Below are 14,283 nucleotides of genomic sequence, written 5' to 3' on the forward strand. Positions count from 1 at the left end.
GTGAAGAGAGATAGTGCTCTTGATTTTTAAGGTTAAAGGTACATGCTAAATTATGTAAGAGCTACTGGTAAAACAACGTGTAACTAGATTCAGAGAGCTAGGAAGTAAGAAAAGGAGAAAGAAATACTTAAGTTTATTTCCAGAAGTATCAAGTGTGGAAGATGCAGTCCTGCTATAGAGAGAGAAAACAATTACAAACACAGCTTTTCAAGTTTCCTAAATTTATTTAATGAAATTTAGACCACTATAAAGAAGAAAAAGCCATGTTTTCCTATAGGATAGCTTTTAATATGTCAGCCAAATATAGACAAATTCTACAAGCATTCCTTGAAGAGACCAGAGAAACCAGGACAGGTTTTGCAAATTTAGATGGTATATGGGAATATGGGGGGGGGGGGGGGGGGGGGGGTGTTAATGATATTTATTTCAACACACATTAGGAAAAGTTGACACATCAAAATAGTTGACACATCAAAATAGTAACAGCACAGATACCATTTAGAATGAAACAAAAATTTTAATGTCATTTAAAGAAAAAATAATAACCAAATAATTTTGGAATGTATTCTCTAATATGGCAAAAAACAGGACTGTGATACCTGCACAGCCGAAGTCTTGGAAACAATGGGCAGAGAAAGGAAAATGGAAGCTCAGGAATAATTAAATTTATAATTGATAGTCCCTAAAGCAAGGTAAAGAGGGAAAAAAAGAAACTTTCCTATGATTTCTTTTATATTTGACAATATTTAAAATACTAATTTTCTTCCTGTTACCAGAATATGGTTTCAAACATTCTGATCATGTTTCAGATTTAAATTTATGGTGTACTTTGTACTTTCTCTACAAAGAGAACCAAAAAAGTGTTTTTTTCCTAAAGCATTTGAGTATCAGGTCAGAGTTCTTTAGAACAGGTCTCATAGGACTTCCCCTTCACTAAACAGGCTGCAAAGGCATAATTAGCCTGGCCTTTTAGATTCAAGGGCAGAGGAACCAAAAGCAGGTTATGTGGTTAAAGACTCAAGAGGCTTAAATAAAAAGAAACCGGCTGAATTTACATTCCAACCAAATCCAGAGACCATGTGGTCCAATTTTTTGTCAGTCCTTATGAGCGAAATAAGCTCTTAAGTGGTCATTCATATTACAAACTTTGGGTTATGGAATGAATTACGACAGGACTAATTGGCTATCTCAACACAAAACACAACTACTATCAGAAAAAAAAATTACCACAGGCAGACAAATTTATTCCATTTTGATATAAAACTGCAATAGAAAACCAAAACACTATAAGGGCTCTTTGGCATAAATTTCCACTCTTTTGCTCTATGCAATATGGTAGCCACCAATTTTTCAATTCCAATGTAAATTGAAATAGCCACAGTAGGCAACGTTTCCATCCCTGCAGAAAGACTGCACTGCTCAAAGACCTACATAAGAATCATGAACAAGTTCACATGACCTGTTTATAGTCCTTAGCATCTAAGTACCTTGATAGCTCTCAGGGTCATATACACCAAACCAAGTACTGCTGCTAACTTCAAGGTCATAACAGATTTGCCCTTTATTTTCCACAAAGCTCAATAAATTTAAAAAAAAAAAAAAAGTCTGTTCTTAAGTGATGAAATATGTATACCTCAGAGAGTTACACTATATAAAGAGCAGTAGCCCTCTCCTCTTGGGGACTAAAGGACCCAGGTGCCCCAAATAAAAGATTATTAAAAACAATTACACTTCACAAAACAATAAGAACACTGTGGCCACTGCAGAGCTGAGTTCAGAAAAAATAAACAGTTTTCTTACTTCATCACTAAAACTTGAGCTAACATGAAGACACTCAAAAGGTACTTTCTGCAGAGAATATTATTAAAAAACAAGTTATAGTTACGATGGATAATTGTAGATTCCTGCTTTCAAGGAATAAGATACACCAAAAAATCAAAACCTTTAATTCAGTAACAACTGAGTGTCCAAACTCATTTCTTAATTGCTGTTTTCCCTCTAAGAGAGGATGGCAGAAATCTTTCAATATCATCCTTTCTTAGGCCTCCACTGCTTATTTATTGGATCATTTTCCAGAGGAAGGTGGCATAAGGATCCAATCAAACTCTTAATTTGAAGCAGTTTTTTAAGTTCATTCCCCAGGTTATACAACACTGAGCCAAGCCAGATACATGATTTCCACACTGCTTTGGAAACCCAGCTGCATGCTAACTCAAGGTTTCTCAAAGGAGCACTGCTGACATTTGGGGCCAGATAATTCTTCATTGTGGGGGCTGTCCCGTGCATTGCAGGGTGTTTAGCAGCATCCCTGGCCTCTACCCACTAGGTATCAGTCATAGCCCTCCTACTCCTCCCCAACCCTAGTATCGACAACCAAAACATCCCCTGAGCATCCCCAGGCAAAATCAGTCCTGTTTGAGAACCACTGCTTGTCTTTCTTTCTTTTTTTTTTTTTATGTTTATTTATTTTTGAGAAAGAGGGAGGGAGAGCGAGCGAACACGAGTAGGGGAGGGGCAGAGAGAGAGAGAGAAGGAGACACAGAATCTGAAGCAGACTCCAGGCTCTGAGCTGTCAGCAGAGAGCGCGATGCAGGGCTCGAACTCACAGACTGCGAGGTCATGACTTGAGCCGAAGTCAGGCGCTTAACCAAATGAGCTACCCAGGCGCCCGGAGAACCACTGCTTTAACCCAAAGAACATTCTTGAATATCTCAACCCTAATTCTTCAGATGCATTTGGTGCTCCACCAAATCTCTGTGTTGAGACTTTGTCTCACAATCCAGCAAATATGTGTAGAACCTCTAGGACACATCAAGGGCTATAGGAGATAAAGAGACAAGACAGATTCTTCCCTTCCCTCAAGCAGATTTCTTGGGGTAAGTGCATAAAGAACTGTAGTATCACATTCAATTATATGTTTTGAATTGCTGATGTTTTTTCCAGTGGTACGCTTGTCTTACCAAACTAAAAACACCTTGAGGGCAAAGACCATAATCTGCTCTGGAACACCAATACTGGCTCAACAGCCAATAAAAACAAATGATTGTAAACTTCATCACAACAAGGTGACAATTTCCTATAGGCAGTAAAATCTCCACAGTTAACCTGGACAGTAAGTTAACCTCTCTCAGCTATAGTTTGTTCCCCTATAAAATGGGGAGGGGGCGCCTGGGTGGCTCAGGCAGTTGAGTGTCCGACGCTTGATTTAGGCTCAGGTTGTGGGATTGAGTCCCATGTCAGGCTCAGTGCTGAGCATGGAGGCTGCTTAAGATTCTCTCTCTCTCTCTCTCTCTCTCTCTCTCTCTCTCTCTCTCTCCCTCTGCCCCTCTCCCTTGCGCGCGCTCTCTCAAATAAATTAATTAAATAAATCAAATGGGGAGAAAATGACTCTTCACAGGATTAAATCAGATAATACAAGTAAATCTTTTTCCACTTTCTGGCACAGAGTAAGCATTCAATTAATGTAAGTTACCATTACTATTATTTTAAGAGCAACAAATCCTACCTCAAGGGGAAGAACTTGCTCTGGGCCACAGTAACAAACCCCTACATGACAGAAGAAGAAACCAACACTCACCCTGCTAAGGACAAGAGGAAGAAACTAACCAGAAGTATTTTTATCAATGTCCTGGGAACAAAAAGAGAATTCAGGAACCAATTAAAAGGGGTGAGGGGGAGAGGAGACTCACTCAGAAGCAAAACCACCATCCTCCAACATAGTCCTGGACTATTCTTAAGACTTTTCTATTTAAAATGTTTGGGTTTGTTTGCCATAAGCACACAAGGAGCTAAAGGGGAAGTTGAAAAGAAAAGAAAAGAAAAAATCCTCAACTTATAAGTACTGACATATGCAAGGGACAGATGTTTATGAGACTTTTGAGTGTTCATTTGCTGAGTCTCTTAGAAATTATGCTTAAAATTTTTATTGCTATAATGTTAAATACATGCCATCAATTTTGAATATACTACAAAGCATAAAAGTTCACATGAAGGAAGAAAAGACAAAAATTGTTAGATATTTTAAAGAGAACATAAAGTCATGGGGAAAAGCTGGGTGACTCAAAGGTGTGTGTGTGTGTGTGTGTGTGTGTGTGTGTTCCACTGAAGTAGCATTAGAAGATGGGAGAGATTTGGGATAGAAGTAAAAGACGAGAAAAACCATCGTGCTGGAAGACACACATCCAGGAACACCTCCCACAGCACCTTATTCTCGAAATAACGAATACCACCAGTATGGTTATGTACCAGGAGCTAGGCACCAGTGCCTCGCTCTCACTGGCTCATGTAATTTCCCCAGCAGTCTGATTAGACAGGTACTAGCAGCACCCACATTTGACAGATGACGAAACGGAGATAGGGAGAAGTGACTTGCCCAAGGTCAAATCAGTAAACTGAAGATTCAGACTCCGACCCAGGCGCCACCTCTACCACTACAATTTATGGTGCCTATTTTAATTTCAGACTTGGAAAATTAATTTATACTTGCCACTTAGCGAGATCAGTTGTCTCCCCCTACCCTTTGAACCTCCTGGTGTGGTAAGCAAAAGGAGGCCCGAAAGGTGAAGTGCGCCAGATGCACCCTTCGCCCCTGGGATGGCGAACCCTTGCCGAGGAACTGGCGTGGGTAGAAACGGGGACGGTCTCCCGAACCAGAAGAGGAGGGTGCCGGCGAATGAGGGAGGTCGCCAAAGTCCCTAAGTCAGCCCCTACGTCCTGCCTTGGCTCTGGCCATGACGTTCACTCAGAAGACCCCGGAGCCTACCGGGTCCCGCCCGGCTCTCGTCTCCCGCACTCTGAGCGATGGAGAGGGGCGGCGAGGCGCGGGGGCCCGCGTGCAGCGGCCAGGACCAAGCGGGGCTCAGGCCAGCGGAAGGCGAGGCTCCCCAGGCGGACGCGGGCAGAGAGCGCGCGGAGAGGTGGGGAGCGGGGTGCGGAGCCACAAGCAGTGGGCAGCGAGGCCAGAGGGGCTGGGGTCCGCGGCCGAGGAGGAGCCGGCGGGCAGCTCAAGAGGCGCCGCGGGCAGAGCAGCCCCGTCACCGCCAGCTGGGCCGATGGGAGAACGGAAGCGGGGCAGGAACCACGCCATTTCGAAAGAGGAGTAGCGAACAAGCTCGAGCGCAGCCCCAGGCTGGGCGGCGGGGACGGGGGCAGGGGCGCGGCCAGGGGCAGCGAAGGCGGGGGCTCTGCGCGGCAAGGGGCTGCCCGGGCGGGTCCGCTCCGCCGAGGGGCGCGGGGCAGAGCGGGGCAGGGTGCGGCCCGAGCGTCGCGCGACGCGCCGGGCCCCGAGGCCGGACGGACCCACCCGCCGGCCCCCGGCTTGCGTACCTGAGGCGGCCGCCTGGCTCCCCTCCACTCCCGGGCTCTCCCCGGCGCGGCCCGCCGGCCCCCCGGCTGCCTGCCGCTCCGACATCTGCAGCCAGCGCCGCCAGCGCCTCCGCCGCCACCAGCGAGTGGCTCCGGAAACAGCCGAAGGCCGAACGAGCACGGCGGCGGCGCTCCGGGAGGAGCCGAGTGGGGCCCGCGGGCCGGAAGGGGCCGAGGGCCGGCCCCGAGGGGCCGCAGGGGCTTTGGGCAGCGGAGGCTGGCGACGCGGACGCGGGGAGGGTGACTGCGTGCTTTTGAACGCAGGTTTTTAGTCAGGGCTAGACGGAACAAGCAAAACCTTGGGAAGATTCAGGAAGACCCGACCGGAAATCATGGTATCCATAGAGACGCTATCGGAAGTTGGGGTTGCTAGGAGGCCTGAGCGCGTCGGCCAATGTGCGTCATGGCTGAAGTCCCAGAATATTACGATTCAGGCTCGGATGAAGGAGACCTGGAGTATGAGGACCTCAAACTGCCTAGGTCACTTAAAATGGCTCAAGATGGCGAAGTTGACACCACGGCAGAAGTAGGCCTGGAGCTACAGATTGACCAGGAGCCACAACCAGAGGCGGAGGAAGAGGACCTCAAATCGGGGGCGCCAGACAATGTGCACCTACACCTAAAACCGACCAGCATGTCTGAGGAAGAGATTCCTAGGGAGTCAGAGATAGACTTTTCTAGCAAGACTGATCCAGGGATGTCCCAGGAGGCACAGTCAGAAACACTCAGAGAGATGGAAGAGCTCTTCCAGGATTTGGATGTCCTTATGCATGATAAGGAAGAACCAGGCTTAGAGTCACCAGAGGAGGCCAAACTAGATCTTAGAGAGGATGTACTCATAGAGTTGGCTGAGGAAACAGATCTGGAGCTACCAAAGGAGACCAAAGGGGCCTCAATCAGTGAGACTAATTTAGAGTTACCAGAAGAGACCAAATTGGAAGTTCTGGAGGATTCACTTAGAGCACAATATGAAGAAACAGGTCTAGAAACTTCAGAGCAGACCAAACCTGAATTTCCGAGTGAGAAACCAAGAAAATCAATTGAAGAGGCAGATCTACAGCCGCCAGAAGTGACCACACCAGAGATTCCAAAGGAAGCACAGAGAGAGTCACCTAGGGAGAAAAGGACCGAGCCATCTGAGCAGGCGAAACCAGAGTTGCCAGGAGGGAAACCAAGAGAAACTGAAGAGGCAGGTCTGGAGCCCGCAGAAGAGACGAAAACAGAGGCTCCACAGGAAATACAAAGAAAATCAACTGAGGAGAAAGAGACAGACGCACCTCAACAGACTAAAGCAGAGTTTCCAAAGGAGAAACCAAGAAATTCTACTGAGGAGGCAGGTCCACAGCCCCCAGAAGAGACTAAATCAGAGATTCCAGAGGAGGACGGAAGAAAATCAACTGAGGAGAAACAGAGAGAGCCACCTCAGCAAACTAAATCAAAGTTTCTAGACCAGAAACCAACTAAGTCTAGTGAAGAGACACAAAGGAAATCAACTGAGGAGAAAGTTCTAGAGCCACTAGAAGTGACCAAATCAGAATTTCCTGAGGAAAAATCAAGAAAATCAATCAAGGAAACAGGTCTAGAGCCATCAGGAAAGACAAAACCAGAAGTTCAAGAAGAGATACTGAGAGAATCAACTGTGAAGAAAGTTTTAGAACCACTAGAGGACACTAAATCTTCAGGTCAAAATGATAAGCAGAGAAAATCAACTGAGGAGATAGGACTAGCACCACCACAGAAGATCAAATCAGAGGAGACAGTAAGAGAGTCAACAGAGGAGAAAGGTCTAGAGCCACCAGAACAGACTAAACCAAAGTTTCCAAAGGAAGAACCAAGAAAATCAACTGAGGAAACAGGTCAAGTGCTGCCACAGAAGACCAAACCAGAGGTTCAAGAGAAGACACAAACAGAGGAAGCTACAGAGAAAGATCTAGAGTTACCTGATAAAGCCAAACTACCACTAAGAAAAGAGACACATGTAGAATTTTCCAAGGAAGATTGGCCAGAACTAGTTAAATTTAAGCAGTCTGTAGACAAGGATCAGCTAGAGTACTCTGACTATCAAAGAACGTGGTCGGTAAAAGAAACCAAGAAAGCTAAAAGAGATTCTATGTTTGGGTCTCCTACAATAAGCGAAATAGACTCAATAAGTACAAGTTATGAGTTCTCCAAAGAACATAATGGACTGTTTGAGATTACTGATACCAGTAGTGACTTCTACGCATATGTCTCAGATTATCAGAGGGATTTGGGGGAGCCTTTTGGTGAAATAGTTGAAGATTTGTCCCCAGAGTTGAAGGAACTAGCACACAAAGATGAAGAAACCTCGCCAAAAGAAAGTATAGAGCTACAATTTGAGTATCTTAAATGGAGCCCAGAGAAAGTTGCAGAGTGGATTAGCAAACTAGGCTTTCCTCAGTACAAGGTATACAAAAATAATGTTTTTAAAGATCACATTCTCTCATCTTTCTGCCTCTTATTCCTCTTACCCTTACCTGAGCTCTTGCTTCTTCTTCCCTAGAAGGAGCATAGAAAAGTCCTGGACTATGGTAGAGGTAACTTGGATTTTAATTTTGGCCTTTCTACTGATGTATTTTGTATTTTGATAGAGGAAGGGAGGGTCACATTTGTTTCCCTATTTATCACAGTAAGTATACTTCTTTGTAATTCTTGAATAAAGACTAAAAAAATTATATAGGCCTCTTTTCATAGATAAGTATCTTTCTTTTTGACAGATTTTGTCCATTTTGACAGATTTTGTCCAAGGTAGACTTTTGGTACTTTGTCAAGTTTAGTGTCAGCTCCCTTAACTTGTACTACTAATCTTAAGTGTGTGTCTGCCCCAAAAATGTCATATGTATCATGAGCACCTAACAGTATTAATGTAAATAGTTCATCAAGAGTAGTTCTATTAAAAAGACAGAGTTAATGCCGACTGTACTTCAATAAAAAATAAAAATAAAATTTTAAAAAAGGAAGCTGGGAAAAAAAAGATAAGAGAAAATCTTATTTCGTTGATGCCAGCTATGTTCTTAGGCTGTCACAAAACAACATAAGATCTGTGATCTTTTGCACCCCAGTACTTAGAAATGTAATTGAGGAATGAAAGAAGCATTGGTTGTATCATGCCAAAAAAAAAAGTATATGTATGTATGTGTATATATATATATATATATATATATATATATATATATATATGAGCAGTGTGAAATTTAATCAAGAGCTCAGGTGGAAAAAATGTGGGATTATTAGGATTATTATTAAATTTCAATTTGCTTTAAAATTTAATTAAAATTTTTTCTCTGTATTGAACCAGAAACAAACATGATTTGTCTCTCCATTCCTTCTCTTCCCCCAATTCTTTCTTCTCCTTCCCAACTTCCTGCTATTTGCCACAAATCATTTGAGTGATGTTCTTGTTATACTAACAGGAGTGTTTTACCACAAACTTCATCAGTGGCCGAAAACTCATTCATGTAAACTGCTCAAACCTCCCTCAGATGGGGATAACAGATTTTGAGGACATGAAGGTGAGTTGTGTTTAATGTTTCCCTATAGAGCACTGTCTTGTAGAAAAAGACCACTTACTACAAGTTGGTATTTCCAGTCATACCCTCACATAGCTACCAAGTACCACCAGATAAATATCTTACTCTTTTTATGTTCAAAGATGATACAACTATGTGTATGAGCTCTAATTTCAACTTACATTAATAGTATACTGGATTTTCTAAATAAAAATAAGGAACAGAATTAGCAAATTAGTAACTTGTAATACAAATTCCTGAAATGTTTAAATACCAAGAATTTCAGCTTCTTATGAGAAAACATTTTTCAGAGTCTGCCAATTCATTTTGCTTCTTTGACATTTTGATTCCAAAAATACAGTATCAACAATGCAATAAGAAAAATTCTAATTATCCTTTTCTGGTCTTGCAGGAGTAGGGACACCTGGCTGGCCCAGTCAGTAGAGCATGCAATTCTTTATCTCTCAGTTGTGAGTTCAAGACCCATATTGGGTATAAAGCTCAGTTAAAGAAAAATTGGGGTGCCTGAGTGGCTCAGTCAGTTAAGGGTCTGACTCTTGATTTCAGCTCAGGTTATGATCTCATGGTTCGTCAGATCAAGCTCCTTGTTGGGCTCTGCACTGACAGCTTGGGATTCTCTCTCTCCCCCTTTCTCTCTGCCCCTCCTCTGCTCATGCTCGTTCTCTCTCAAAATAAATAAGTAAAACATTTTTTAAAAAATTGAAATTCTCAAATGATGAATCCAGTGGTCTATCCTTATACCTCAAGAACTTTGAATAAGCAAACTTCAGAATATTTATCAAAGTCACCAAAGTGTGACCCCCTCCTTGAGGTCACTAGAGTAATAAAAATTAAGACATTTAAAGGTATCTTAGATAAGCTTTGCTTGACACATAGGTCCACTTAAAAAAGCTAATTATAGGGGCACCTGGGTGGCGCAGTCGGTTAAGTGTCCGACTTCAGCCAGGTCACGATCTCACGGTCCGTGAGTTCGAGCCCCGCGCCGGGCTCTGGGCTGATGGCTCGGAGCCTGGAGCCTGTTTCCGATTCTGTGTCTCCCTCTCTCTCTGCCCCTCCCCCATTCATGCTCTGTCTCTCTCTGTCCCAAAAATAAATAAAAAACGTTGAAAAAAAAAAAAAAGCTAATTATACACTATGACACAGGTAACTTTTTAGAGATCACACATGAACTTAATGTTGGTTCCTAACCCTTTTGGGAGCTCTCTTGTGTCATCTGAAATTGGCCCCTGTACTCAGAGGGCAGGGAGAGACTGAAGAAACATGTAGGCCACTCCAGGTTGGTAGGTGGCAGTTTTAATAATAATAAAGAGAATTTACATATGAGGTTTCTCCTGGGTGGCAACAAGATGAATGATTTCCATGCCTGTCCTCTAAATCTCACAAGTTTATAAAGAAGCCCTAACAGGGGTCAGTCACGTATACTGTGCAAGTGTTTTCAACACCACATCACTTTTCCAAGGCCATGTCCTTAGAGCAGCCTCAGGAAGCGGGAAAGGCAAGTGGAGCCCGCATTCCAAGGACAGGGAAGGGGGTAAGGAGCCTCTGGGTGCCCAGGTCCAGCTCATAGGTCAATCAGCAGTCACATCTTTTTTTATCACATTCCCCCACACTTAAGCATGCTATAGATACCTTTTTTTTACTGATAAATAAGCACCTTTAGTTCTACCATTGTAATTACAGCACCTAGTACATCCAAAATTCATCCCATAACAAAACTTACATAGTGTGATGCTCTTTTCCATGATAACTCTCCTGTATCATCATTCATGGACTTGGGCAGAATAGCAGGACTGGGAAAAGAGCTGGTGGCTTGAGAGTGCAAAATTCTAGGCATGCTGATAAGAAACTGAACCCCATTTGAATGGTGCATCCCGTTTACAAGCCTTGCAGTTAACATATGGCCAGTTTCTATTCTCTTCAGCTTCCTTAATTATGCAATTATTCATGCCTCACCTGTGGAAAGAACTCACCATTCCCTTTGCTCTTTCTCCAATGTACTGAGAAGATGAGAAAAGAGCTAGTGGGGTGGGTGAGACTGATGGGGAGTACAGAAGGGACGAAGCACTAATTCTTCTTTGAACCTGGCCAAAGGATCTCTTAAAACCACTATCCTATCATTCCCATTTGTAGTGATGCATTAGCTTGGTTGGTAAAAAGGGGAAAGGAAGTCAATCGTATTTATTCTAGGGACAAGCTAAACAAGATAGCATTACACCTGCTTCAGCTTTGTCTCTTAGAGAATCTCAAAGCAAAAAAATTTTTGAGAGCACGCGTGCACACACAGGGGAAAGGGATACTGGGAAAGGGAGAGAGAGAATCTCAAGCAAGCTCCACACCCAGCTCAGAGCTTGATGCAGGACTCAATCTCACAACTGCAAGATCATGACCTGAGCCTAAATCAAGAGTTAGACACTCAAATGACTGAGCCACCCAGGTGCCCCAATTCTCAAAATATTTTTAACTGTTCACTCCATCAAGTGAACAAAAGAACTCTTGGGAAATATTTGGAGAAGAACATAGGTGAATTGCTTATTCCTTTTGTATGCATGATTTTATAGAATATAACCTCATAAGCTTTATATCCCAGCAATTTTACTACACTTGCCTCGTTTCAAACTATTTGAAAAGCACAGATTAATAATATGTGAGCAAATTCTCACAAGACAAAATATTTTTCTTTAACTTTCAATTTTCAGATAATTTTAGTTTTACAGAAGAGTTGCGAAGATGGTACAAAGTTCCTATGTACTCTTAACGCAGCATTCCCTAATGTTAACATCTTATGTAACCATGGGGGCATTTATCAAAACAAAGAAATTACCACTGGTACAGTATTCCTAAGTAAATTATAGACTTTATTCAGATTTCTTATATTTCTCCACTGATGTCCTTCTTTTATTCCAGTATCCAACTGGGGATACCACTTTGCCTTTAGTTGTTATTGTTTCTTTGGTCTCCTCCAATATGTGACAGTTTCTTTTTTGTTGTTTCATAAAGTTTTAAATTTTTGTAATGTTTATTTATTTTTGAAAGAGAGAGAGCGCAAGCTGGGGAGGGGCAGAGAGAGAGGGAGACACAGAATCCGAAGCAGGCTCCAGGCTCCAAGCTGTCAGCACAGAGCCAGACGCGGGGCTCGAACTCATGGATCACCAGATCATGACCTGAGCCGAAGTCTGACACTTAAATGACTGAGCCACCCAGGCACCCCGACATCTTTAGGTTTAATTATAGGTTCCAATTATGTAAATGTGCATAGTTACATACATAAGGTAACCACAAACAGTATGTATTATATTGTTAATGATGAAGCAAAACTATCCGTAGCTTACAAATAAAATAGCAGCCTTTAAAAACCATAATCAACACAGAATACAATGATGATATAATAATAATAGAATCCTCTTGAAAACTAGAACTGTTACAGATTCTGCATGAGACCATTTGCATTGAGCATGAGGCTCCATCCTAGAACGCAGAATTAAGAATCCTTAGGAAACTCTTATAATCTTCATAAATATCTGTATTCCTGTAATCCTTACTAACTTAAGTTACTAGTAAATTGCTCTAACTCTTCGGCAAAAATAAGATCTGCGGCTTATCATTTATCAGAACTAATGAAAGAACTCACAGTTTTATATTAATTTATAGCCCATCAAAGGTCCCTCATGGTCCATTGATGAACTTCAGACATAGAATTAGATGAGAGATGGTTAGATTTTATTTCCTGATTCCACATCTAACCAGTAGCTTTGTAACACTTTTAATTTCTGCATTAGAATATTAAACAGTATTGGGCTCTCTCAGCCTGCAGTAGGCACATAGTTCTTTTGGTTAATAGTGAATAAATCTGTCTATGATTACAGGGTCCCTCCGGGGGGCACCATCTGTTAACCTCAGTGAATTTGTGAAAGAACCTGCTCTGGTCAGGGGCACTCAGGGTGAGGTGCTGACCTAACAAGGTGCTCGGTGTAGCAGCATCAATTACAAATGAGAATTCTTAAGAGCCACCTGTAGTAATTTGGATCTCTAATTCTAATAAAACAGCTGGAACTTTAATGTCTGCTTTTTAGTGTTTGAGATTTGTTTTTAGTCAAACAAATTAAGTAACTATTTGAGTTATTTTTTTCTTAATTGCAAATTAACTGAGCCCCTTATAGACAAGTGATTTATTAACCTTCCCAGAGACAGTCATGGCTCTTAATCTGAACATATTATCTGCTCATATGGCTGATCAGATTGCTCAGCCAAAAGAAAGAAATGAACCCATCCATGGCAAGCCATTGCCAAGAGCCTAGAAACACCTTTAAATGGAACTTATAAAAAGGTAATAAATCATTTGATGTTTCTTATAAGGACTTTATTTTGAGAATGCCAGGCTAGTAAGCATTTCCATGTGTTATTTCATTATTTTATTTTCCCTTAGAAATAACTTAAAAGGTTACCATTCAAAAGGCCTAGGAAAATAAATAAAGCTTCTTTAATTTATATTTTCAGTTAACCCCATTAAAAAATTGTTCTTGTATTTTAGGTAATTTCTCGGCATACACGGGAGCTACTGGGAATTGAAGAGCCATTATTCAAACGCACCATCACCCTTCCCTACAGGGACAATATAGGCTTATTTTTAGAGCAAAAAGGTCATACTGGGGTAAAATCTGATTCCTTGACCTTATCTGAATTTGTGCAAGCAGCAGGATTACAGGACTATGCTCCAAAAGTAACTGCCCCTGAAAAGAATGAAGCATTGTATTACACTGAACCCTAGGGAAGAGCCATTTCACTTACCTGCAAGATCAAACTAAACTACTTGGGGGAAGAAGTATGGTCTTTTGGGTTCTCTTTTTATCTTCTTCATTAAGGATCAGAGTTAGAACTCCTGGCTCCACCCCTAGTTCTGTCAGCACCTCGCAGCACCTTCCTTTTATTTGGGTTTCAATTTAGCTCCGTGTTTAAACAAAGATATCAATATTTCTCTTTCTGGGTAATTATAAGGATTCCTGATAAATTTCAGTAATGTATCTGGTATAGGAACATGTTAGGGAAATGGAATTAAAAGTAAAATCTCCTGCCAACCTAAATAATCTTCTCGACAAATGCAGAAAAAGAAACAGTTGTATTATTGAATCAGCATTAAATCAGTCAGTGATGTATATCACAGGCAAGCTGCTAAAGAAGACTGCAAAGTCGAGGAGATCTCACCCTTTTATATAGCCAGCCAGACAGAATCCATTACTTACATGTTAACTGTCTGTATCCAAAAGAAAAAGAAAACTTCTCTTATCTTTATGACAAGCATGAAGTTACTATTGGAGCCAGGCACTTAGGCCCAAGAGATAAGGTGCCATCCTCCTTAATGCTCACATTTCAAAGA

The 14,283-nt window shown here is 42.0% G+C and overlaps 2 protein-coding genes across 2 annotated transcripts in view; one reads left to right on the forward strand and one right to left on the reverse strand.

The window, feature by feature from the left end:
• The window catches only part of TMED8 (transmembrane p24 trafficking protein family member 8), a 31,435-nt gene extending 26,025 nt beyond the window's left edge, over positions 1-5,410 (reverse strand). The window contains exon 1 of the mRNA XM_042990236.1: positions 5,326-5,410. Within this exon, the coding sequence (XP_042846170.1) occupies positions 5,326-5,410 (85 nt within the window). The remainder of the gene's footprint in view (positions 1-5,325) is intronic.
• Positions 5,411-5,648: 238 nt separating this feature from the next.
• On the forward strand, positions 5,649-13,731 carry SAMD15 (sterile alpha motif domain containing 15). The gene is made up of 3 exons (XM_007095014.3): positions 5,649-7,789; positions 8,796-8,894; positions 13,441-13,731. Exons 1-3 carry the CDS (start codon positions 5,759-5,761, stop codon positions 13,675-13,677), a joined length of 2,367 nt encoding a protein of 788 aa, XP_007095076.1. The 5' UTR covers positions 5,649-5,758; the 3' UTR covers positions 13,678-13,731.
• Positions 13,732-14,283: the final 552 nt, after the last annotated feature.

The sequence above is a fragment of the Panthera tigris genome, chromosome B3, assembly GCF_018350195.1.
Source record: "Panthera tigris isolate Pti1 chromosome B3, P.tigris_Pti1_mat1.1, whole genome shotgun sequence".
NCBI lineage: Eukaryota > Metazoa > Chordata > Mammalia > Carnivora > Felidae > Panthera > Panthera tigris.

Excerpts from the sequence above, each read along its gene's own strand:
- SAMD15 (XM_007095014.3), top strand. The coding sequence starts at position 5,759 with ATGTGCGTCATGGCTGAAGTCCCAGAATATTACGATTCAGGCTCGGAT. Across the intron at positions 7,790-8,795 it reads TAGGCTTTCCTCAGTACAAG|GAGTGTTTTACCACAAACTT; the intron begins GTATACAAAAAT and ends TTATACTAACAG. Across the intron at positions 8,895-13,440 it reads CAGATTTTGAGGACATGAAG|GTAATTTCTCGGCATACACG; the intron begins GTGAGTTGTGTT and ends CTTGTATTTTAG.